Consider the following 24,648-nt stretch of genomic DNA (forward strand, 5'->3'; position numbering starts at 1 on the left):
AAGCCCTTGAATGATGTCCAAATATAGTCTGTGATGAATACATCTTACTTGGCTAAGCATTATGTCATTGTGAATCCACTTTTTTTTTCAAGGTGCTAATCATAAAATGGAAGAGCAGAGATCAATTTATATATTTCAAAGGGAAAAAAAAAAAAAAAGAAAAAAAGACTCATGTTTTTGTTGGACACTGGCAAAAATGCCAAAAATCCAGGCCTACTGTGATCCTTGCAAGGACATAGTTGTAGAAAATTAACTCTTGTCTTGCAGAACTCTGTTCTTATTAAAAAAAAATAAAAAATAAAAAATAAATCTGAACACTCAAGAGCTTGGTTTCACTGAGAATATGTGACAGTGAATTAGTGGCCCTCAGGTGTCAGTATGTAGGACAGCGAATTAAATTAAGCTCTTTGCTTCTGTTCTAATGTAGCAGAACTAATGCAGTCACGGCTCAGCACTGCAGCTTTTTAAATGTGGGCACTGCTGCTGCCACAGGGAAGGGAACCTGGTTTCCAACCCCTTGGGAGGCCAACTGGAGTCAGCAAGCAATCCTGGGAGCTGTGACATAACGTCTGAAGACATGGCCAGGAGGAGGACCAGGCAGCAGAGGCAGCTCCAGTTCCAGCCTTAACACTATTAGAGTGGAAATCCAGCACAGAGGCTTTTAAGCACTGACGAAGCATCACACTACGAGAGTGAAAAAATCCCCAACGACAACAACCAAAGCCCAAAAGGGCAGCAGTAACCCTTTCACATCCTCGGGCAGCAGAAGGCAGTGCTTGGAGGTCCAGGAAAAAACTCCTTTCCATAGAGCTGAAGCTGCCATGATGAGAACCAAGGAGCATCTGGCCTGAGAAAATCAAGGCAAGCCCTACAGAACTGCTGGTGGCAGCACCATAGAAACATCCATCTTAACAGAAAAGAAAACAATACAAAACAACTGTGAAGACTTGGTGTTCCCATGCATTTTGTGCCTCCCTGACTGTATCTTTCCTTTCCCTGCTCCTGCCCCTCCCATCACCCTGGCTGCACAGTAGCAAGCAGGGTAAATATTAACCATGATAGGAAATGATTAATGAATTATCAGTTGCAATCAAATTGCATAACACAAAGAGTTGGAGGGTAAGGAAAAGTACTGGCTGTTGTGCCTTTATTATTATGTTGGAAAGAAGGTGGAGGCATGAAAGCATGCTGATATGTCTACCATAGATCCTGAAATATATCTTACTCCTTGGATAAGCTGCGTAACTCTTTGGAAAACAGAGCATAAAAACTCATGCAAATCTTTGTTCTTGATTTGCATGCAGAAGTTATTAAGATAGTCCATACAAAATTCCATCTTTTCCCATGCAAATGAAAGGGTAGAAGAGCTGCCAGCAGCTGCTCAACCAAAGCCAGGCTGCAATGCCATGTGCCTGAAGAAGAGTAGAAGTGGAGCTTCTCTGGCAGGAGGCTACTGCCTGATCCATTTCCATCAGCAGCATTTCCAGCCCACTAATGAAAGAACAAACCCTCAGAAAGTGTCACATGAGGCACCTGAGATACTTTTCCTAGTTATAGTCAACCCTGGCAATACAAAGAGCTGTCCTAACAAGTTCCTCCAAGGCTAAACTGAAGCAAAGCAGTGATAAGGTCAATATTTTCAAATGAGGTTTCCTAAAACGTCCAGTGAAGTAAAAAATAATCAAGACAACCACTAATTTGGATTTTCCATTGGGGTGTAACAACACAACTTGAAACTTTTATGTTTGAAAACACTGGTCTTAACCATTTGCTTGTGGTTAAAGAATGGATAAGGAACAGACCTGTGCTGGTTTTCAGACCTAACCACTACAAACAAGTCATGAAAAAGGCTGAAAAAGCAGTGTGGGCACACAAACTTGCCTATTTGTTTGCTTGAGAGAGAACTGCTCCTGGGAAAGGGCTGGGATCAATGCTAAAGGCAATCAGGTGCATGGAAACCCATCTGTGGTCAAGGTATTCCCAGGCAGCTCTGGGAAAGGGAACTGTGCTACTCAGCCCTTCTCACTCCCTCTGGAAATGCAAGCACCAGCAGCTCAGCCACTGACTTCTTTTGCATTCGGACACGGATGACATTGAGTGGCATATCCTTAACAGCTCTTGCTTTTCTAGTTAAGCATTAATGTTTAACGAGATCAGCCTGCAGTTGCTTGTTAGTGTGCAGTTCTCCAGCTAATTAATACATCACCGGGAGAGCCAGCCTGTGAAAGGAGAGTGAGCAAGTGCATTCCTGAGGCATTTCTCAGCCTTCAGAAAAGATGAAAAAAAAAAAGAAAAAGAAATATGGGCAAAGGGTTCTTCAGAGAGAGAAAAACAAAACAAAACAAAACAACAAAAACACAGTTGAGTCCTCTGAACGTTTGTGCTGAAATGCTCAGCTGCCTTTCTATGAAGAGGCTGTCTCTCACCATGCCAGCATCTTCCTGATAAAAGATGAGTATGTAGCTCACAAGGAGTGATGCCGGAGAGGCAGCTCAAGTGTCACAAAAACACATAGGCCCTGACAGCCACACACATTGTCCAAGCAAGAAGAAACAAACAAACAGCCTTCTCCTCCCTGTCTCTGCTCATTCCTCTTGCTAGCTCACCTCCTACAACAGGGGTCACAGAGACATCAAGAAAAGTTTTGTCAGCACCTGCCTTTCTGCTGCTCTATTGCATTTGGCTAAGCTGGTACGTGCCCAATTGGCAGACTCTTTTTTTTGTTGTTTGTTTTTAAATTATATGCATTACTGCTAATTCTCATAAATTTAACAGGAGTCCCATGAATTTTCAATTTATTGTACCAACAGAACCACTACTTGCATCAAATGATAAATTGTCAGCCTTGCTATTGAAGGTAAAAACTTTGAAATGCAACCGTAGTATTTTCTAGCATTTCAGAATCTAGAGAAAACTGAAAGACCCTTTTCTGGTTCCTGCAATTCAAGTTTCAGCCTGATTCTTAACCAGAGAAGTACTTTTGGAGACAGAAAAAAAATTACAATTTCTGGTTGCTCCTGCTGTAAATAGTGCTATAGACTCTAGTGGTTATTTTTCACAGCTATTTTAAAATGTAAAATAAAAGATGTTCTTGCCCTCTTTAATAGGAAAAGGCAGCCACATGGTGTAAAACTCCCATTTGTGCATAGTAAGAAGGAGCAATTGGGGTCGTCAGAGCCACTAAGCATAACAATTTGCGGCTTAGTATTTAGACATTTGGTCTTAGGAGTGTTGTAAGGAAGCAGAGAGATAGGCCAATATACCAATCACAGATTTATGAAGAGGACCCAGATTTACAAGGGAAGTGTGTTGCAGCTGCCTACATGGAAATTATTGTTATTTGGTGATGGATCATACCCACTTCAATATTAAAGTTCACACCTATACATCAGCAGCATTATTATCGGAATTACTAATACTGCTAAAGTAAAAATATTTGAAGATTGTGGGCCATGCTCCTTCAAAACACTGAATTAGCTTTAAAATCTTACAAATTAGATCCTATTCATGTGCCTTCTGAGTTTCAGGGACTTTGTAATTTAAGCCTTGTCACTCATTGATGCCACTGCAGATGTTTAAAAGGAAAAAAAAAAGTAACAACAACCAAACAAATGGGAAAAAAAACAAAAACAAAGCACATCATAACATTCTTCAAAATCACAAGTGTTGGCTACTCAGGTCCCAAAACAAAACTCAGCCCAGGATCCAGCTGAGTGCTAAGTGGATAAAGTAGGTAGGAGGTGAAGATTCAAATGTCAGTGCTTAAGCAAACTGAAATGCATCAGCAAAGTTGGGAACTTTGGTGTGGCAAGGATGAAAGCTTTTCATTGCTTCATACCAAGTCTGTGGACATTAAACAGGAACCAGGTTCCACCACCTTTTTCATTACTGGGTAAATGACAGCTGATGTAGAAGGACAATTTGCTATTATTGCTGGGGACATAGTGAAGGAGTGAAGTGAGAGTTGAAGGGAAATACATTGTACAATAGGAAATAGCTGAGAATGATGCTTTAGTGCTAAATGGGACTCTCCAGTATGAGACACAATCTTTACTTGAGCTATGCTGTAAGCATCCTTTCCATAGCAGCAAATAAACCATGACGGCAGATAATTTTAATACTCATTACCCAATTCAAGGGCAACTACTTTATTTAAGAGAAAGATGTAAATTAATTTACTTTTAGTCTTCAATCCCACAGGCACAATCATGTTATGTGTGCAAATATGTCCAAGCATAGATGCAAACTTTATTTTCAATGGCTATACAGCCTGAATTAGTGAAATAAATGGAATCTGTTACCATGATTGCTAGTGGATTTCTACTGGCACCAGTTTCAGAGATTACAAAGTTGTGATACCCCTGTTATCTGATGAGAGAATTCAGTCAGGGACAAGCTCCAGGGTGACCTGGCAAGGCCAGAGATGAACAGAGTTCAAAGAGCAAGGGGAAATTTCATCTCAAAACACTGCGAGTTGCCACAGCCCAAATAACCAAATCAAGGACTTATCATGGGAAGTGACAGGCAACCTCAACTATAAACAAGGTCATCAGCTCCATCTAAACCCTTTCTTTGAAATCTATCTGCAGGGGAATAAAAACAGGATGGCAAATTATTCAAGACTAAATACTCTGACATATCCTGCAATACCCTTTGCACTCTCTTTTTGACTCCAGGAAGAGCCAGGAAGCTGAGAAGCAGCTCAGTTTCCTCTCCCTTTTCACCTCCCCTCAAGAAAAGCGACTTTTAACCTTATTATTTATATTACTCTCGCATCTGCCATTAGGCATTAGACAAACACATGACAGGAGGGAAGTACCTGAGCCAAGGAGCCCATAGATGGGCAGAGGCAGGGGAAGCCTCAGACCAGGAGATAAACCATCTTGCTCCATGTCACGAGGCAGAGCTGGATGTATGGGCCAGCTCTCAGTTTGGTGACACTAAACCCCTCCTGGGGTGACACAGAGCAGCCACGTGGCCATCTCTGTCCTGCTGGCAGCACCGGCCTGAGGTGGCAATTACCATCTGGCTTCGTGGGCGAGGGAGGTCAAACACACAGGAGTGAGAGCATCCCCTGGCCACGTTCCTTTCCGCTGGGCTGGGTGCAATTAGCTGGAGTTGTTAGAGCTGCCTTCATGCCTTCCTTAGAGCTGCCACTCCTCCCATAAAAACCATCCTGTGGATGGTGGGCAGGCTTTGCTCCATCAGGGTCTTAACTAACAGCAGGTAGCTCAGTGGGCACTTCATAAAATAAAGACCAAATTCAACATGAGCAGTGGCTTTAAGATTTTCATTTTTATTTTTTTTGCACCCCCAGCCTTTTTTCTCTCTCCTCCAATTTCTGCCTTTGTAGGCATCTGTACTGCCCTGACAGAGGCTGAACACATTTAATCTCTCTGCAGCAGGAAAGCAGAGAGATGTTTATTTTCTCCCTCTTTTCTCATACTTACTGAAAGCTTTTAGACAGAAATGGATGGAGATTCACACCTCGCATCCAGAGTGTATCGGAATTCACTGAAAGCTCTTTGGTTTCCTGCCACCCAGTGAACATAAACAAAACCTACAAACAACTACACCTCCCCTTGGAAACTGTGAAAAAACAGAAAGAGCTAAAACCAGCACTGAAGACCCTTGGCTGACGGGTTAAATAACAAACACACGTGCGTGCACACACGCACGCACACACCTACCTTGCTCACGAGTCAGTCCCTGCACTGGAATGTGTAATACAAGCACAGCAGCTGCCTATACCACTAATCTAAGGAAAAGGTCAAACAAAGGTATGTATCCAGCACTTGCTTTGAAATACTCTATAAGGCAAATGTGGGGTGTTTGGTTTTTGTTGTGGGTTTTGGTATTTTTTTTTTCTTTTCTGTTGTCCTCCTGCTTCTTTCATATTCATGCCATCAAGAAAAAAATACAGGTTAGCCTCTGATATCAAAGACCATTTCTATATAAACGTTTCAACTGGACTGGGGTGGGTTTTTTTGAGCAACTAAAATGGAGGGAAGATGTATGTATGAACAGAGATTTGCTTAAATATTAAGTAGTGATTTGCTTAAATATTAAGTAATGAAATACAGTTGCAGCTGCCACTTGGGAAGGATAGTGGTGATCCTGAATGAGGAAGAGATTAATCTTTGATGTTTTGAAGTAAAAAGCAAAGAATCACAGACAGACTTGGGTTGCAAGCGACCTTAAAGATCAACTAGTCCAACACCCCTGCCATGGGCAGGGACAACTTCCACCAGACCAGGTTGCTCCAAGCCCCATCTAACCTGGCTTGAATGCTTCCAGGGAGGGGGCATCCAGGGCTACCCTAGGCAACCTGTTCCAGTGTCTCACCACCCTCAAGGAAGGAAGAAAGAATTTCTTCCTAATATTTAACATAAATCTGTCCTCTTCCAGTTTAAAACCATTGGCCCTTGTCCTGTCACTCCCTGCTCTTGTCCCACGTGCCTCCCCAGCTTTCCTGGAGCCTCTTCAGGCCCTGGAAGGTGCTCTAAGGTCTCCCTGGAGCCTTCTCTTCTCCAGGCTGAACACCCCAACTCTCTCAGCCTGGCTCCAGAGCAGAGCTGCTCCAGCCCTCCCAGCATCTCTGTGGCCTCCTCTGGACTCTCTCCAGCAGCTCCATGTCCTTCCTGTGCTGGGGACCCCAGCCCTGGCCCCAGCCCTGCAGGGGGGTCTCAGCAGAGCAGAGCAGAGGGGACAATCCCCTCCCTGGCCCTGCTGGCCACGCTGCTGGGGATGCAGCCCAGGACACGGGGGGTTTCTGGGCTCCAGCGCACGGTGCCGGCTCATGGGGAGCTTCTCATCACCCAGCACCCCCAAGGCCTGCTCCTCAGGTCTGTACTCAGCCCGTTCTGCACCCAATCTTTGTTTGTGCTTGGGACTGCTCTGACCCAGCTGCAGGACCTTGCATGTGGCCTGACTTGTAATCAGGTAACAGGGAAAAAAAATTAAAATTTTAAAATTGTATTCATTGAAAAAAATCTAGATTAGTGCTATTCAGGGTAGTCCTCTCTATCTGAACACTTCTTCACTCTCTGAGACAGCGTTTATAAAAAACCAAGTGTATTCACTTAAAGACACAACCTTCTAGTAATAGTGATAAAACTTGGCTTTTCCCTCCCTAATTTCTTTACGAGAGTGGAAGGAAAATAATAATCTTATAATTCATGTATTGATAGCAAAATGTTTAACATCTCAACCTTGAGAAGAAAAGAGTAAATTCACAGGAATTACTGAGAATTTGCCTGCAAGTGATTCTTTCTCCACCCCTATTATTATTTTTTTTGGTGGTAGATTACTTTTCTAATAGGATTAACATTACCCTCTTGGCTTCTTTGTAAGTGGCTGAGTTCACCTTGCCATAAGCTGTTTCAGTTGCAACAGAGAAATTTCTAAAATCCTTGAAGTTGGTGGTTTGTTTTTTTTTTAGAAAAAGAGTCTCCTGATGGGCTATTCTTCCCATAAATAGAGACATTGATATTGGTATCCCTCATGATGGAAACATTCTCAACAAAAGTTGTCCCAGATCCAGCTGGTTAAACTTCAAGGAAAAGGTCTTGGAAGAACTTAATGGGCTACAAAGCTCTTGCCTTGTTATACAAAACAAAACAAGGACAACAACAAAAAAAGCAGCACACTTGAGGCTCAGCACTGCCAAAACCTGCTCAAACAGGCTGTGTGGACCCCCACACACACCTCCCTTCATCATTTCTGCATGACAAACTTGTCCCCCTTCTTTTCACTCCTGCCCTATTGTTGGGGGTGATGGCTTTTTGTGACCCAACTCTACCGGAAAAAAGCTTCATTTCAGTGCCAAGAGAAATGTAGAAGAGTCCTCCAGGATGAAAGGTATGATAAGAAAAGCAACTTATTCCATCAAGTCAAAGCGCAGCTCTTCCAGCACAGGGAGGCCATTTGCATGCCACTCAGAAGACATGCCTCTATTCTTCCCCCATCCCTGCCTCCTGGTCTGTGAGTGAACACGGGGCTGAAGAGGGGAGTCTACATTACACTCCAAAGGCATTACTGCTCCCCACACACTGCTATATGCCATCAGAACAAACCTGACAGCGCTTTGAAGTCTGTAAACCGATTCCTAGGTAACTGCTTAGAGTTTCTCCCCTCCCCGTGCCCCAAACAGCTTTTCATTTGATGTTCTGGTGCAGAGCTAATCTGAGAAACGATCAGAAACTCAACGCTATTGACAGTAGTGACAGGAGCGTCTCAGTGTGGCAGCTGATTGAGCCCGTCTCGCATTTCACTGACAAACTCAATTGCTCCAGTAAATCGAGTGAAAGTCAATACAGGCAGCTCCTTCTTGGGCCCTTGGTGTGTCCCCCCTTCTGAAGCCCTCCTGGAGGCCCCTTGCCACTGCCACCTTTTGTAGAACCCAGCTGAGAGCCCCCTCCCTGTGCATGATGTAGAAATGGACCCACAGCTCATGTAGGCTTCAAGGGCAGCAATGCAGTATTCACACTGCTGATATAAACCTTGGTTTATCTTACCTCTTCCCCTGTACCTTTTTTTGTTCTTTTTTGCTTTGTTTTGTTTGATTTTGGTTTTTTTAATTAGAAACATCTCCTGGAAAATTTGTTTTCATACTAAATCCTCAGCCCAGGCTTCTTCTGTAACAGCTGGGCAGCACTGAGGGTGCAGGAGTGTGTGTCTGCATGGCCAGCCCACTTCAAGCAATGCCCATGTGGCAGTGCACACTGGGGACAAAAAAGGGAAATATGGGTCTGTCTCTGCTGCCTTTCCCTGGTCTAGATCAGTAATAAAAGTCAGCTGCAAGGAAAAAAAATCTTACAAAGGTTAAAGAGGTGGGAGAAGAGGCTCAAGCCCATTGCAGATGGTGACCTTGTGTTAGCAGTGAGTAACCAGGCAATTAAGTTAGTGACTTAACAGGCTTTTTCCATACTTTAATTGTGAAGCAAGGGTGTCTGTGGCTCAGAGCAAGCAAACCACAAAGCGGACTAAGCATCAGGCAAAGGGAACCTGAATTTGCACAGAAACTTGTGCAGGGAGATGGGCTACATGGTGAGGAACATATGCAGGCTACTGTTTGCAAATGGAAATCAAATAGGTTGCCATTACCAATAATGAAGTGTGAGGTTGGCGTGGTTTCTGTCTCTCATATTTCAGCGTGGTTTATTTTTATAGAGGCAGCTTCCTCGTGCAAAGTGTTGGCAAACAGGCTGCTGGCAGGGAGGTGGGGAGTGAGGAGGATGAGGCTTCTTATGGAGGGCACAGGAGCCCTTCCCACCTGCTGTGCTGGTGCAATGAGAAGCACGGATGGAGCTCCAGGAGAGAAAAGTGAAATTTCATAGAGACAAATGGCTGAGCTATTAATCTTGTTAATGAGAGGAGCAAGGGAAGATACAGGAGCAAAGGGAGAGAAAAGTAAAATGGTGCTGAGCAGGTATCAAGGGCTGAGAGGGCAAGGGTTAAAAACAGCTAGCTGAAAGACAGAGCCTTGCAAAAGAAATAACAGGCTCTCTGCCTCGTGGAGTTATAGGAATAACTACTACAGATGCCCCTACCTAAATACATTCCCCTGTCCTCAGATTCTCAGAGCATGTCCAGCTTTGCCTCCACTTACCCTACCCAGCAAACAGCTGAGGATACAATAGCTACACTGTCCCACCTACCTTTAAAGAAATCAACATAAACATTACAACACCTCCACCCCAGCGTTACAGTCTGATGCCAGAATCAACACAGGGACGGGCTGCCTGCCCTGCTCCCATTGCTGCTCCCTGGCAGCTCAACACCTTGGAGCTGAAGCATCCTGCAGGCTTCCCTTCCATCCATCCCTCCCAGCTCCACACGGACACGTGTGCTCCCAACAACTGACTTCATCTGAACTGAACTGTGCCTTCCAAGTCAAAATAAATACAGCATATTGGAACTGGCAGTGATTTTCAAAGGTTTAAGTTGGGTCCCTCTCAGTTTTCACTCAGCACTTTATACATTTTGTCTGCTACAAAATAGGAGCATTTTATATTCCCAGCTCCAATACATATTTTATGAACCTTCAAAAAAGCTGCCTCCTATGAAGTTAATATTTTGGTTCCACAGTTAACTGGTTAAAGCACATATTAACAGATTGGGCATGGGAAAAAGAAAAAAAGAAAAGAAAAGAAAAAAAAAGGCAGGTGAGAAATGCTGGGGAAAAAAAAATAGCAGCAAAGTTTGGAACGGCTTTGCAGCCAAGACAGCAAACCTGGTCTTTTTAATGGGACCACCCAAGAGAGCAAGACCTTAAGCTCTTACTCATGTATACTATGTTCACTGCAGTGTAATTCCAAGTCCAGAGGGGAGTAAGAAAAAGTAATGGTGGGGTTTAATAAGGGCTTAGCAGATGAGAGAAAGTACTAGGTTCCCACCAAAATTCATTCCAAACTTGCCAGCAGAGTATCATGTGATCTCAAGTCCAGTTCAATATAAACACAGAAGCAGGGAAATGGTGCTGCTGGAACAAGCTGTCTCTGCCTGGACTTGCCAGAAGTAAATTGTTCATCAGCTCCTCCTGAATATACTGTTGTGGGATTTTTCTGGAGGTGACTAACACCACCTCCTCTAAACATGTTCCTGACTTCCAAACCAAAAGTATAAAAGCTCAATAAACCCAAAAATCACTTCTGAAGGATGCTTAAGAGAATAGTGTTTGAACCTGTGGCATTTTCTCCAAAAAGCAGTCTATGCAGGCAGCCACCCTTATTTTAAAATAATTAGTTAATTCAACACCAGTCCTTTATGTGTTATGAATAGTTGAGTTGTGTTGACTGAGTCAGGTCTGAGGTTAATTTCCAGGTCACAATTAAAAATATTGCCAGTGAGGAAATTATATGTAGGATGCAGTAAGTGCCAAGATAAAACAAACCAAGAAGTAATAAAGGAAACAGAAGTTTAGAAAGCCACCTTAAATAGGAGAAATGGATGGAAATACAATAGATCACCCAATGGCGGCAAAACTGGGTTCTTAGATTACCCCTTCCATTGCTTTCTCCAATCTAGTGCAAACACTCCCATCAGCAAAAGCCTATTGTTGGATTTAGTGATGGCATCTCCAAGGACAGAGCTATAGTCATATGCAGGATTGGCTGTATCATTATCCTTTCTCTCTAGGATTACACTGTTTGTGTCCCAGTCTCTACGAAAACAGATAATTGATGTGTAACAGGAGAGAAGGGAGGAAGGGGACAAACAGTAGGGGGAGAAGACATTAAAATCTGGTGCCTAACATGAAACACTTCAGCATTAAACTTCTGTGGGAATATCCTACCCTGCAGTGTCGTTGTGTTGTGTTTTGTTTTTTTTTTTGCCACAGAATTAAAAAGAAGGACTTTTCCTGGTGTCACTATGGGCCACAGAGGATAAATCCAAATGACAGGGCTTAAGTTATGAATATAGATGAGAAGTAAAGCAGCTTACAATAGCTCTCCCATTTGCTCTTCGGAATACAAGGTTCAGTATTGATTTTGAAATGCCCTGTCTTCATCCTAGCAGCTTCTTGAAAATGAAGCTTGAGACTTTCTTTGCCTTGCAGCCTCTTCAGCATGATTTGATAATCATAAAAAGAGAATATGAAAGCTTTTGCAGGCTGTTATTCACTAGGAATCATTCCCTTGTTTTCTAAGTACAACCACTGACCTCTAGGGAGGATGTTGAGAGATATTTCAATCAACTTGTGTATGAAGATAGCTGTGGTTCAACGCAGAGCCTCTGTTCCCGACAGAGTCACTGAAGGGAGGCATGGATGCCTCAACACAGGTCAGACAGTCATCTGAAGTCAAACCATAGAAACGACCCACAAAAAGCCTCCAACAGCTCCAACCCTGCAGCACCAGGGAATGCAGAGTTCATAGAAAATGGCTAGTGTCTTCTTGTCATCCTGTCTACATGGATAATTGGGCAGCCTCAGGACTCTTACCCAAGTCTTGGCCTGTAACAACTACAGACAATACAAGTACCTATATTCAAATGGAAACTTTTGCACCACTTCATCAGATTTCCTCATGCCTACAATGTGACAAGGTAAAACACCAAGCAGTCCAGGGCATATTGAGAAGGACACAGGGTCGGGAAAGTTAATTTTATCATCTTTTCTGACCCTAGCTTCAGGGTAGGGTAATCACATTTCCCACTCAACTGCAAAATATTTGGAGCTCTTTTTAAAGGGCTTGACACTAACAACCAAAATAGTAATGATGGGCCTTTTTGGTGGAACAAAACACAAAGCCTCATCCCTCATAGCTTTTCCCTATTTGCTCAGTCTCAGTGCCATGCAGGTAGAGTCCAACCCATCCCAAAATTGTGTGAAATAACTATGCTGTCAAGTAACTCATATTCTTGAGGAGATTACACTAAGAAGAAAAACTACAGTGAAATAACTTGGCTGAGTTTGTAGAACCACTCAGCATTGGAGAATGACAGCTGATTTGCTGGCCACCTACACCAATACTCAGCTGCTAGACTAATCCTGCAGCCCTCCAAAACAGAACTTCACTACCTGAGGAAGAGAGTGAGGTTTCCTGTGGCTTTTCACTTTCCGTATTTTTTCTCAACAAAAGAAAAGCCATTAATATTCGATCATTCCTGCATGTAGGATGCAGTTGCTAAAATGGTTTTGCACTTAACAGCCTCCAGTTGTAGACTAAATTGATGGCACTTAAAACATGCCCATGAGCCATAGCAGAATGATCCCATTACCGCAGTGCCTTAGTAATGTTGTGTTAGTTAAGGTTATGTTGTCTGGTTTTGAGGGTTTATAACACAGCTGTGAACATATTCTCCAGGCTGGAACCAGTTGCAAAAGGGATTAAGTTCTGCAGCAAATCATATGGCTTTTTCTTTTACTTTTTTTTTTTCCTCCCTTACATTAGATCAGATTTTGGTCTGGTTCCTTTCAAGATATGACATAAAAAAGGAATAAAACATCCCTGTTAGGATGCTAGTAGGAGCCATGCTACTTTTCAAACTGGTTAACCTACCTCAGGCAAGGCCTACACCATGGTAATACCCAAGTATTTCCCAGTCTTTAACTTCTTCTTTAAGAAGGATACCCATGCTGCTTTCTCTGCTTTAAAAAATGAGCTGAGGTCTTGCAGGAATGAAATCACACATCTGGTTGTGTAGGAACCTGGGTCAGACTGAGGGACTGAACCCGCAGCTCTGAAGGGTAAGCTGACTCCTCAGGCACAGAACTACTTCTTCTTCCACCTGCTGTAAGAACTTTACAACTACAGATTGAATTATTTCTCCCCTGCACAAGGGTTGGTGGGGTTTTTTTGGTTTTGGTTTTGTTTGGGTTTGGGTTTTTTTATTTTTTTTTCTTCCAGAAAGACCACTTTGGTAACAGTTTTAGTTGGCACACCTTTATGAGTGTTCTACTGGAGATACTGTTTTTAAAACTGCTTTGGATCAATATAGGGAAACTTTAAATTTAAGATACACATGTATCTCAGGCTGTTGCTGTCTCTCACCAAACCAGACTCATATACATGAACAGGAAACTCACAAAGTAGGATATAATGAAGAGTAAAAGTTATAAGGAATGAAAGACTGTTCAGAGGGAGCAATCCAAGGATGTTCGTATCAGTATGGTCAACCCAACAGCAGAACAGGCTCCCATGAGAAAATCAGAAAGTCATTGCCTGAGCTGCCAGAAATTTCAACTGAATACATTTACCATGATCAACCAGTGTCATGACTGAGTATTCACTGAATGCAGAACAACCATATTGGGTACAATTCCACACAGATGACCTGCTGAGATTCAAGAGTTGAATTTCATTATATTGACACTGATTCTGGTATAGCGTAAGTAAAAGAAGGTTGCAGACTGCCACCATTCTGCTTGGGTAGCAATTTGAACCCATGCTGAGTTGGCGTGAAGTGCTCCACAAAGTTGCAAGCACAACACTTTAACCAACGAGTGGGTCCTTCTCTCCATCTTCCATCTGCCATCTGCCACAAAGTCTTTGCACTTTCCTTGTTCTTCACAGCTCTCAGCAGCTCTGAGCAGGCCGTTGAGTTTGCACAAACCTCAGTGTAGATAGGATCTGGATCCATGTGACATCTGTCACCTAAAAGGTGGCTGACTGATACTGACTCTGCAATGGTGTCTTCACACGTTGGCATTTGCTGTGGGGACATGGGAACAAGACAGAGTGGGAAAGGCAGCAAATGCAGCCAGAATGACTGAACGTGATGGGGAAAGATGGCACTTGCTATATCATAATCAAATAGACATGTCCAGGTCTTCATCTATGCCTTTTCCTTATTCATCTGCATGTTGTCCGTGCCCTGCTGGTGTCTCCTCACAGCAGGTAAGCTGCTAATGTGGAGAGTATGGGACGACTTGGAGAATCTCAGCAGTGCACCTTTTCTGTTCCAACTCCTTTCCTATCTGCCCATGTACAGAGGTAAGTGAAAACAATGAAACAGTTATTAATGCTCCCTGGGATTGCAGAGCCTGAAATTACATGAGACAGCATTTTCTTCAGCAGCTTTAGTTCTCTTTTAGCATGCTGCTCTGTGTTTGCCTTTGAGGAGTATAAATGACCCTTTCAAATCCAGGATTTGAGGTTGATGATGACAATTGATACACTAATTTTTTTCATGTGTGAAGCACTTTTCATTCAGAGAGCTCTCAAATTTCCTTTCAAACCTGTACAGTTTCCCTTCATCCACCACTGAAATGAACCTACCTCCGAGGTGGAACAAAGCACCCATCAATGCAAGGTGGCATCCCACAGCAATTTAGGGCAGGAAGTGAAGAATAATGTGTCCCACTGAAGCCACAGGGTCAAGTAAAGTCGGCAGAACACACTTCCTGAATGAGAGTCTGGACAAAATATCATTGCCAGGACCCACATGTTCCAGCTCAGGAGGGAAAGTGCCATGGGATCATCACTGACTAGTAAAGGTCAGAGCCCTAAATTTTACATCTCAAACAAGGGCAGAACACCATGTTAGAGCATGCATTCAGAATGGCTTCAAAAGAAAAAAAAAAAAAAAGAAAAAAGAAAAAAAAAAAAAAGAAAAAAAGACAATTTGCTGACTGCAATTTCTGAAGCCTTTCCTGAAAGAAAGAAAAAAAGAAAAAGAACTAAGAGTTTTTTGGTGCCCACCTTCCTGTAGAAAGGCTCTATTGAACTTCAGTCTACACTGTGCTACACTTTACAGGAAGCCCAACCTATTTTTAAATGAATATGAGCTGTAAGAGACTACAAGGTGGGAAACTCTTGAAGTGAGTACAAGACTATTCATAAAATAAGTGAGAAAGGGAAATAGGTGATTATAAAAGGTCATTAGAAATGTCAGCTCACCAATGGCATTGTATGAAGGAAGTTGTAACTCTGCTGCAACACAAACCTACTACAGCTGAACTTGCAAAGGACATCTATAACCTCCATCTTTTTTGTTCGGACTCTTACATTTAGGAAGTTTCTTTAATAACATCATCCCTCCAAAACTCAAATAAATCCAAAGAATGGGGACTTAGCCACCCACCTTCCATTTCACAACTGCTTCTGTACCACACAACAGATTAATAAAACAAAACAAAAAAAACCCCAAACTTTACCAGCCACCAGGAACACAGATGCTTAACACTAGATTTAGCAATTACCAAAGCAAAATTGCTGCATGAAGATCCAGAAAAGAAAGGCAGCTGGTGAGTCTCTCATTCAAATACCTATTGTCCCCAGTCAGATCCCAATGAGAAGAAGAGATTTACAGCTTATAAAAAGAAGCTTTCTGAGATTAAATTTTCTACAGCATTTTGGTTTACCAAGTAGAACTGTGTTCCCCCTATGGCAACACCTTGTGGCAAGAAAATGGTGGTGGGTGAATGGAAAAGCACAGGTGACCCATCTTGCTGAGACCAACACTAATGTTACGGGGCAGGGGGGAACACTATGATCTGGCAACAGGAACATGATTCAAAAGTATGACATGAGTGAATACTGTGGAAAGTAAAAGATTAATTGTTGGGATGAGCCTAAGGGCAAAGCTGTGAGGTTTCTTTTTTTTAATAGGTAACAGTGCCAAAAGGGTCATGTTCACTGGAGGTGCTGTATGTAACAGCTTGAGATCTCAAAGGCCTGGGTGATCTAGGACAGTTTCCTATAGCCCTGTGCTTCTTGTATGATTGTCTAGCCTGCTTCATTCAAGAAACAGAATATTTTTCAGGATGTTTTACTGCCCAGACAACTCAGACATTTAACAGCCTCTCTCTTTGTGTTTTACTTCTTGTTTTAGCTCTTTATAACCCATGCAGAATCCAATGATTTTTCACATAGAGATTCAAACTGACATTACACTCGAAGCAGGAGGTGGTGGACAGCATACTTTCACTCCCTCAGTTCTCTCCTCCTGCTCTCTTTCACTCATGTATTACCAAATTAGCCAATGCTTTCATTTATTTTTATTATTGTTATTTCTTTTAGTGGAGAGAAACATTAACTGTGGGGGTGTGATCCAGACTTGTTCAGATGGAGTGTGGGAGCCTTTGCACTCTCTCATTTCGTGCTTCAGTGCCTTTTTATCTGACAAGCTGAAGAATGCAAGGAAGAGCCCATGAAGCTAGGGCAGATTCTCTGAAACCTGGTCTCAGCTCTCTGCTACACCCTTATCAGATATTGCTGTGCTGGCTGCCAAAGGTACTTTGCTCTGACACAGCTCGGGCCAGGCCAGTTAGCTATTTGAAGAGGTGGGTTTATTTATACTTTTTACACTCCTTCCCTCCCCTCCAAACTCCCCCTCCCCCTGTTTTTTTAAGACGGGAAATTACCAGTAGCCCTCAGCACGTAAAATTTGACAGTGGTTTACCAGATAATTTGTATTGCACCCTTTGTCTTTGCTGGTACTTTTATTCTTCAATAAACTCCTTCAACCATTAAACAATGTTGCTCCCACAACACCACTGGCAGACATCAAAAGAGTATAGCAGGTTTGCTCCAAGTTTCTACTGCTACCCTCCAGGTATTGAAGAGGTAGATGGAGACAAAAGACATTTTTATTTCCTTTACTCCCTTCCGCATCTTCAAGGAAAACATTTTTTAAAGTAATTAGGGTGGGTTTTAGGGGATGGGGGTCGAGGCTGGGGATGAGGGGGAGTTCAGAAGATTACTTTCAATCCAGTACTTAGCTCATGGTGCTTTTGCTGAAATAATGACATCTATTGATAGCACTGTCTCAGCTTCTTAAAAAGATCCTGAAGTGCTAGAAAAACCAGAACAAATGTGAACTAAAGTACTGTCTACTCTCAGCAAAACTCTAGTGACACAAGGGGTAAGGAGATACATTTCGAGATATATATATGTGTATATACATATATATGCATATATATGTAAACATCAGAAAAAACTTATTTACTGTGAGAGTGACAGAGCACTGGAACAGGCTGCCCAGAGAGGTTGTGGAGTCTCCTTCACTGGAGACATTCAAAACCCACCTGGACGTGTTCCTGTGTGATGTGCTCTGGGTGATCCTACTCTGGCAGGGGGGTTGGACTAGATGATCTTTCAAGGTCACTTCCAACCCCTAAGATTCGGTCATTCTGTGATTCTATGTATATGTGTATGTCTATATGTATAGAGGCCTGCAATCCCCAGTCCAGAGACCTGCAGATAGAAACTTGACTCCTTGCAACTTTGTGCATGAGGTGAACAGTGCTGCACACCTCACACTCACAGCCCAATGTTTCTTCAAGGAAACCAGAATTCAGCAGTCGGGTGGTTAGTTTGGGATCTACTTGGGACAACTGGCATCCCAAAGAGCTAAGCCCATCTTCAGTCTAGCCAGCTGCTGAAGTCTGCTGCACCCACTAGATCAGACTTTAAGATCTTACCTGTGCAAGGACTGCAAGTGCATTTGGTTATACTGGCATATAAGAGAATTTAAAAAGCAGACAAATAAAAAAGCATCAGAGACATTATTTCATCCCCAACACTGAAAGCAACCTGTGGAAAGAGGCAAACTCTCAAGAGCCTTCAGAGGAAAGGAGGACACTCAGATGAGGCTGAAGAAGCCCACAGGGGAAGCTGCCTATTTCGTTTCTGGAACGTGGACCATGTGTGTCTATTTTTAATTTTGAACCGAGTTCCTCTCTCTCCTGCCAGAAGTCATGAGCCCTTTGCTGGTGCAATGAGAGCAGTGTCCCAGCCATCCCCTAATAGCTATTACTTCTTAATAAAGAGCAGCACTTAGGCAACGGATGAGGTTACTGTCGGAGGGGTCATGATTAATAATGATTAATCTGATCCTTGCCAACATTAACTGGATCCCCCATTCACTAAATAATTACTCTGTAGCATGGATATTGTTTCCAGAGGAGGCATACATTTGTCATATTAAAAACAAAAACAAACACTCAGAAGGACAGGAGCATCTGACTTCTCAGTAACACTTGAGCTCACAAAGAGACACCAGAAAAGTTAAACAAAGAGAAAAAAAGAAAAAAAAAATCAAAGGGTAAGAGGAGTTAAACACTGATGAGCTGCCTACCTTTTAGGAGAAGCAGCAGAAAACAAATTAAACACTGAGAAGGCAGAGCTGCATATGCTGAAAATATGGAGCCCTCTGCTACTTCTGGTTCTCAACTTCATGCATACCTGTAATAGGCACATTACTTGTCCACCCATAAAATTTCCTCCTGTTTTTAAATGACATTTTTCTTTCCTCAGAAAGTACACAAATGAAATCACCCCCTGGGAACCATCTTTCCTGCTTTATGTTAATATACTACTTAACACAATAAAGTCCTAATCCAGGATTGCCATTCTCATGAAGCAATGCACCTCAAATAATAAGCAACAGTATAATAATTTATGGGGAGGCATAAATTACTGGGAAACTAATAACCACTCTTAAGAGCATATTATGAACCTTACAATTAGAGAAGGACATTTGTGGTCCAGAGACTTAGTTCTGGGCCTTGGAACAGGGGTGCATTTCACTTCCACAAAGCACACATACAACTGGTACTAGTGCCAATGGCAGTCAAGGACACAGGAGTTTTGCTGCCAAAAGGTGGCCGTATTTTGGGATTCCTCTCAGTCATCCTGCTTCATTGACCCAAAGCTTCATCAAGACCATCCATGGAAGAAAGGACTCTAGTTCTTCAGTGCGCTCAGCTGTATTCCAGGTTTTCAAAGCTTTTGTAGGCTTTTGTGGTCAATATAATATTCTCAAATCTTGCATTGCACTGCTTAGCCTTCTGCTTCATGTTGTAGATTGTGATTTGGACTGAGAGGCCACACAACACAGACCACCAGTCCCTCTCGTGCTCTACTGCAAATTCAACGTGTGTGTTGGGTTCCTCGTGACTGTTGTGAGCCCCATGAGAAGCTGTTTGGACTTGTGTCCCCAACAGTGACTGGGCCAGGATTTATACCCTGATGACCTGTATCATGGAAAATACTGTTCAGGTAAGTGCTTTTGGATGACGGACTCAGGGAAGCAGCTCTCAGGTCAAGGACATTAAGGTGCCTTCCCTCCCAGAAGCATGCTGAAGAAATGCCAGTAAATTAAATACTCAGCAAAGGGGTAAAGGCTTGGTTCAGCTGGGGATTTTCACTGGTGGGGCAGTGTCTCTAGGACCTTTTAAAAGTTTCCCAAATGTCATGAAAGAATGAAAAAAATATAATCTTTGCAAAGCTTCACCTTTCACAAAAATGTGAACCAGATGAAAAATAGCTGGTTAGTCCCAAAGCTTTAAACAGTTAATGGTGTAAAACTCACATACCTATTTACTTGTACATTCATAAAAATAAAAACTAGGTTGTATTTTCACACCACTTTACAGAGGCATCAAGGGAAAACACAAAGCAAGACTGAAAGAAAAACCCCAAGAACAACAAGGAAGATAAATCTTTACATTCTGACACAGGGCACAAGGGGAGAGGGTAAAGCTCAGCAAATAAAAATAAATCCAGTGCAACGTTTTCCCCCTTTGCGAAGTGAAACAAGCTGTCCCTAAAATAATGCTTCCTTGGTTTTCTGGCAATTAGTGTCCTGAAGGATTAGCCTACAATCGTCAGCAAGTGTTTGCCTTTCCCAGCCGATGTCACCATACAAGTCTGTATTTATCTACAAGGCCCAGGGGATCATTTATAAACTGAGCTGAGGTCTTGCTTTCACAGACAAATGTTCCATGCTGCCACCCACTCTCCTGTACCTAGTTTCCTCCCTATCCACCTCCTGTTCCCTGAAATACTGGCAGGATCTGCCAGAGACACAACAAATGATCTTTACAGCCTCTGGAGCAAGCACTTCCCCAATAGTTACTGAGCAAAAAAGTGTTACTGAGACAGTCAACATATCAGTGGACATAAAAAAATAGATTTCAGAAAGTAATCGAATGCAAAGAGTAATTTATCACTGTCCTAGAAAACATTAAAGAGAATGTTTTTGGTTTTTTTCCCCTCCAAAACCTGTTGTCTAGTCTATAATAAAGTATTACCATCAATGAGTTTAGGTCCAACACACAGGGTTTGTTAGAGATGGTGTTTTGTAAAACCTCTGTGCACTCAAGATGTTACCATTTGATTTTTAATTTCTAGTACAAACACTCTGAACCTCTTTTAGTCCTGTTGTAAATCAAGAGATATCCAGAGTCTATCAAAATATAAAAGAGTAAAACTGGTAAAAGTGTTTCATTTCTAAATTAATTTTCTTCTGGTGTGTTAGAACTTCAACATGAGAAAATTAAGATTGTATTTGAGAGAATGGTAAACTGCTCTTTAAACAAAAGTAGTATGAATCTTCATCTTGATGGTGAACTGATAGTATGGCTCGTAACAATGAATTTGTTATTTTTAAAATATTAATTTTAAAAAAACAAGAAACAGAACCGATGAAAGACTCAGTACTACAAAGCATTTGTAATTGTGACCAGCATTCTCACAACAGAGTCCACCACAGGATAGACAGATCTGTTCTCTGATCTTCTCAGACATTAGCAAAACAAGGCTCAGAGACATCATTATTAATTAGGGTTGATAAGCATGCATGCTGAAAATGAAAAACATTTTTCCTCCTGAGAATTCATCTCTCTTCCCATCAATAAATTACTGGGAGTTCCTGGAGCTTTGTGGACACTTTCTGAATCTGCTTCAGGTCTACACCTGGTCACAGGTTGTTCACAAGATAGATTAGAAAGCAAAGTTATTGGATATTTGAGATCAACTGTTCACTACTATTTTTAACATTGGATGACCCAATATTTATAAAATGTTCCTGCTGAAATTTAATTTTGTTTCAGCTTTGGAGTGAATTATCTCTGGATTCAAATTCCTCTTTCATTACAAAGCTAGAAGGTGATACCAACTGAAAAATTAAACAGGGAATAAACTCTGCATAAGTGCAAAGAGGTAGGAGGTAGGAAGACACATCCAGATGGCTGTTGTTCAGAGCACAGTCCACCTCACTTGGAATTACTGAACCCCACAAGTGGTCTCACTGACATCAATTTGACCAGTTTTAGAATAAGGGGCCATTCATTCCAAGTAATGAATATTGAAACTTGGTCACCAGCTTTCTGTTTGTGAACAAGCTTTTACATGTCCATCATGAGGAATCTCAATAAAGAATGTTCTTGTGATGGTGTCACTTTGGAACAAAAGCATGCAACGAATGGCACGTTTCTCTGTAACTATCACCCATCCAGGCAGCTACAGTACGAGACCAAAGGTTGCATGCATTTAGCCAGCAAGAAAGTGCAATATCCTTTAAGAAAGGCATTGCCTGGAGTGGATTTTTATAAAGAAACAGAATTCATGAATAAATCAACCAGACAGGAGTAAATCAGGCTAGGGCATTACCAGCTCCTCGTGCAATGAATCCCTGATCTTGCTTCAGGGTTTTTTTACAAATAACAAACACAACAACATCAATGTTGTATCATTGCCAGCCATGTTGAAGACTCTGATTGTGTCCAGGAACCCCAATACACAACAGCACAGTTCAAATCAATCAGATGTTAACACATTCTTCAATTTCCATCAGTTAAGGTACATATTGACTGACCTGATCTGAGTCTTTCACTTGTGCATTTTTCCCTTTTCTGCAACCACAACTCATGAGCAGTTTTGCATCTCCAATGACTTTTCCCTACAAGAGATAAAACAAGAAAAACATCAGCACAATCTGATCCACCAAAGAACAAGAGGCTTGTATTTATGACCAGAAGCAAGGAAAGAAAGGGCATTCGGGAAGCCTGTGGACTCTTCCTGCATTTCTTGAAGATACCCTTCAACAGAGGGGAACCTCCCAAGGTGCCAAGGAGACTTCCCCAAAGGCCAAACATTTCAGCATCACGGATGCCACAGAGGGACACAAGGAAAGCAAGGTGTGTAGAAAAACACAGTGGAAATATTGACAAGCCAAGCTAAAAAGAAACAGGTAATTTTAACCTGATGTTTTCATACATGTACATGATCAGGAAGCAGTTTACCACACTCAGGGAGTACAGTTCTCAAACTGGAGTGACTTGAGGTAAAGCTCTTCCACCAGCATTTCTGTTCACCAGCATCTAGTTAGTGCTAACTAGTGTAGCAAGATTTGGTGAAATAAAACCTACAGGTGTGACACCCACATTTGGGCAAATGGTCCACATAACCACTGGCAAGTCCTTGCCAGGAGCTCAAGAGCCCGCCCTCTCCCAACACTGCAGTCTCCTGGGGCAGACCCTGCAGTGTTGTAACACTGGGGCCAACAAAGATTTCCACAGAAACATAGCCTCCTCTCAATCCTTTTGCCTACAGTCAACAGCCTGGGAAATATACTGAGCTTAAACACCTCCTTTTCATTGACAACACATCAGGTTGACTGAGCATGATCTGGCCAGCAAGGTCCCTCACATTACACTGATTCTTTTCTGGGGAACATTGAACTGCTTTTGTTCTTCACTAAAGGGGATTTGGATCTTATTAGACCTGGACATCATGGCAGAAAGGGGTTGGGATACCAGGTTTGATGAAAATGCTCCTTGAGCTGAAATGGTAACACAACCAGTTGAGTTCCCACAGACTCATCACAACTACTTGCTTTCCAACAGACACACACACACACAAAGTCTTTGCCTTTTTTCACACTTCTGCTGTCAACAACTGAAAAAGAAACACTTTCAGCATCTGCTGGGCTAGAAAGGGAGAATCTGCTCATGTACAGCCATGGGGAGTCATGAGATTTCAGCTGGATGTCTTTATATGGAAAAGGAAACTTCAACATTAAAGCAGTTAGTGAGTTTAGCCAAGTGGAAGCGCTCTGCCCTAAATGATGAGGAAGGGAAAGGGCACGATTAAAAAGAATTGCAGCCATTGCTCAATGTCAGGACACAGCAGAGAGATGACCCTTCATGGCAGGAATTGCAAACACACAGATAAACTTCTGGTCACCTAGGGTGAGCCTGCAATCTGCCAGGTGTGGTGAAGTCTCTTACTTGGTGACCCCAGCATCTCACAAGTCCCAGCAAGGTCACATAATATACAAAATTTATCTTTTCTCCTCCTTATAAAAAAGGGGGGAAAAGACACTGGAAAGGCTGTACCTACACCTGATACCTAACCAAAATATCCAGTGTTTGGGCTGTTGATTGTAACCTGTCAAACTTCAAGGTTTTCAGAGAACTATCTGCAACTCACATCCTATCGCTGTGATTCTCATCTATCAAAGGTATTCTGCTCTTGCCTCATTACTAGAGTCTTTCAGCAATTAGTCTGCAATGTCTTAAATTTGAAAACCATTCCCCAGAATTCCCCAGAAAGAAGTGATTAAGCTAAATTTAAAGCAATTGCATTAGGTTATTATGTCAAGAGACAGGAATCTGAGGCACAGGGAGAGACTTGTCTGTCTAACCAAAGGGTACTTCCTTGACACCCCAGAGTGTGTGAGACAAGTTAGAGATACAAAAGGACCTAACAGAGTCCCACACATTTCCTAGCAGGCAGCTGATGGACTGCCAGGATACTTTAGGGTGCCTATAACAGCAACACACACCTGTGTTTAGGGAACTTCATCCATACATAACTTGCTGACGGTCAACTTGCCCCAGTACCCACTGTAAAGTCATTAAGTTGAAAAAGATACTCCAGCCCTTTTTACACCACAAAACAAGGAAAACCTCCCATTTTTAGACCCTCTTCTCTGGCTTTTCAGGATACACTGACATGCAGCCTGTGTTCATGGCAAACCATGGCTATGTTCTCCTATCTGGCTAAAAGTATCACCAGCTTTATTTAACAGACAGAATTGCCCACAATCACTCTGAAAATCCAGAACAAAGGGGGAATAGGAACACAAAACTCAACAGTTTCCCTGACAGTATGACAATGCATGGGCTTTTTAATTCCCTAAAAAGGCAAATGGAAGCAAAACACTGAATCAATAATTCCATCTCCTTTTCCAACTGCAGATGCACCTCTCCTAAAGGGCATCACCTGAATTAATGGAATCATGGAATAGTTCAGGTTGAAAGTGACCTTAAAGCTCATCTAGTCCCAACACCCCTGCCATGGGCAGGGACACCTCCCACCAGACCATGTTGCTCCAAGCCCCATCCAACCTGCCCTTCAACACTGCCAGGGATGGGGCATCCATAGCTTCTCTGGGCAATCTGGGCCACTGTCT

General features: G+C 42.4%; 1 protein-coding gene across 2 annotated transcripts in view; it reads right to left on the reverse strand.

Annotated features, from left to right (window-relative positions):
- SETBP1 (SET binding protein 1) overlaps nt 1-24,648 on the reverse strand; it is a 266,909-nt gene that overhangs the window by 192,265 nt on the left and 49,996 nt on the right. For both annotated transcript variants that reach the window (XM_051642998.1, XM_051642997.1), the window contains exon 3: nt 22,048-22,131. In XM_051642998.1, coding sequence (XP_051498958.1) covers nt 22,048-22,131 — 84 coding nt within the window. The remainder of the gene's footprint in view (nt 1-22,047; nt 22,132-24,648) is intronic.

The sequence above is a fragment of the Apus apus genome, chromosome Z (assembly GCF_020740795.1).
Source record: "Apus apus isolate bApuApu2 chromosome Z, bApuApu2.pri.cur, whole genome shotgun sequence".
Taxonomy (NCBI): domain Eukaryota; kingdom Metazoa; phylum Chordata; class Aves; order Apodiformes; family Apodidae; genus Apus; species Apus apus.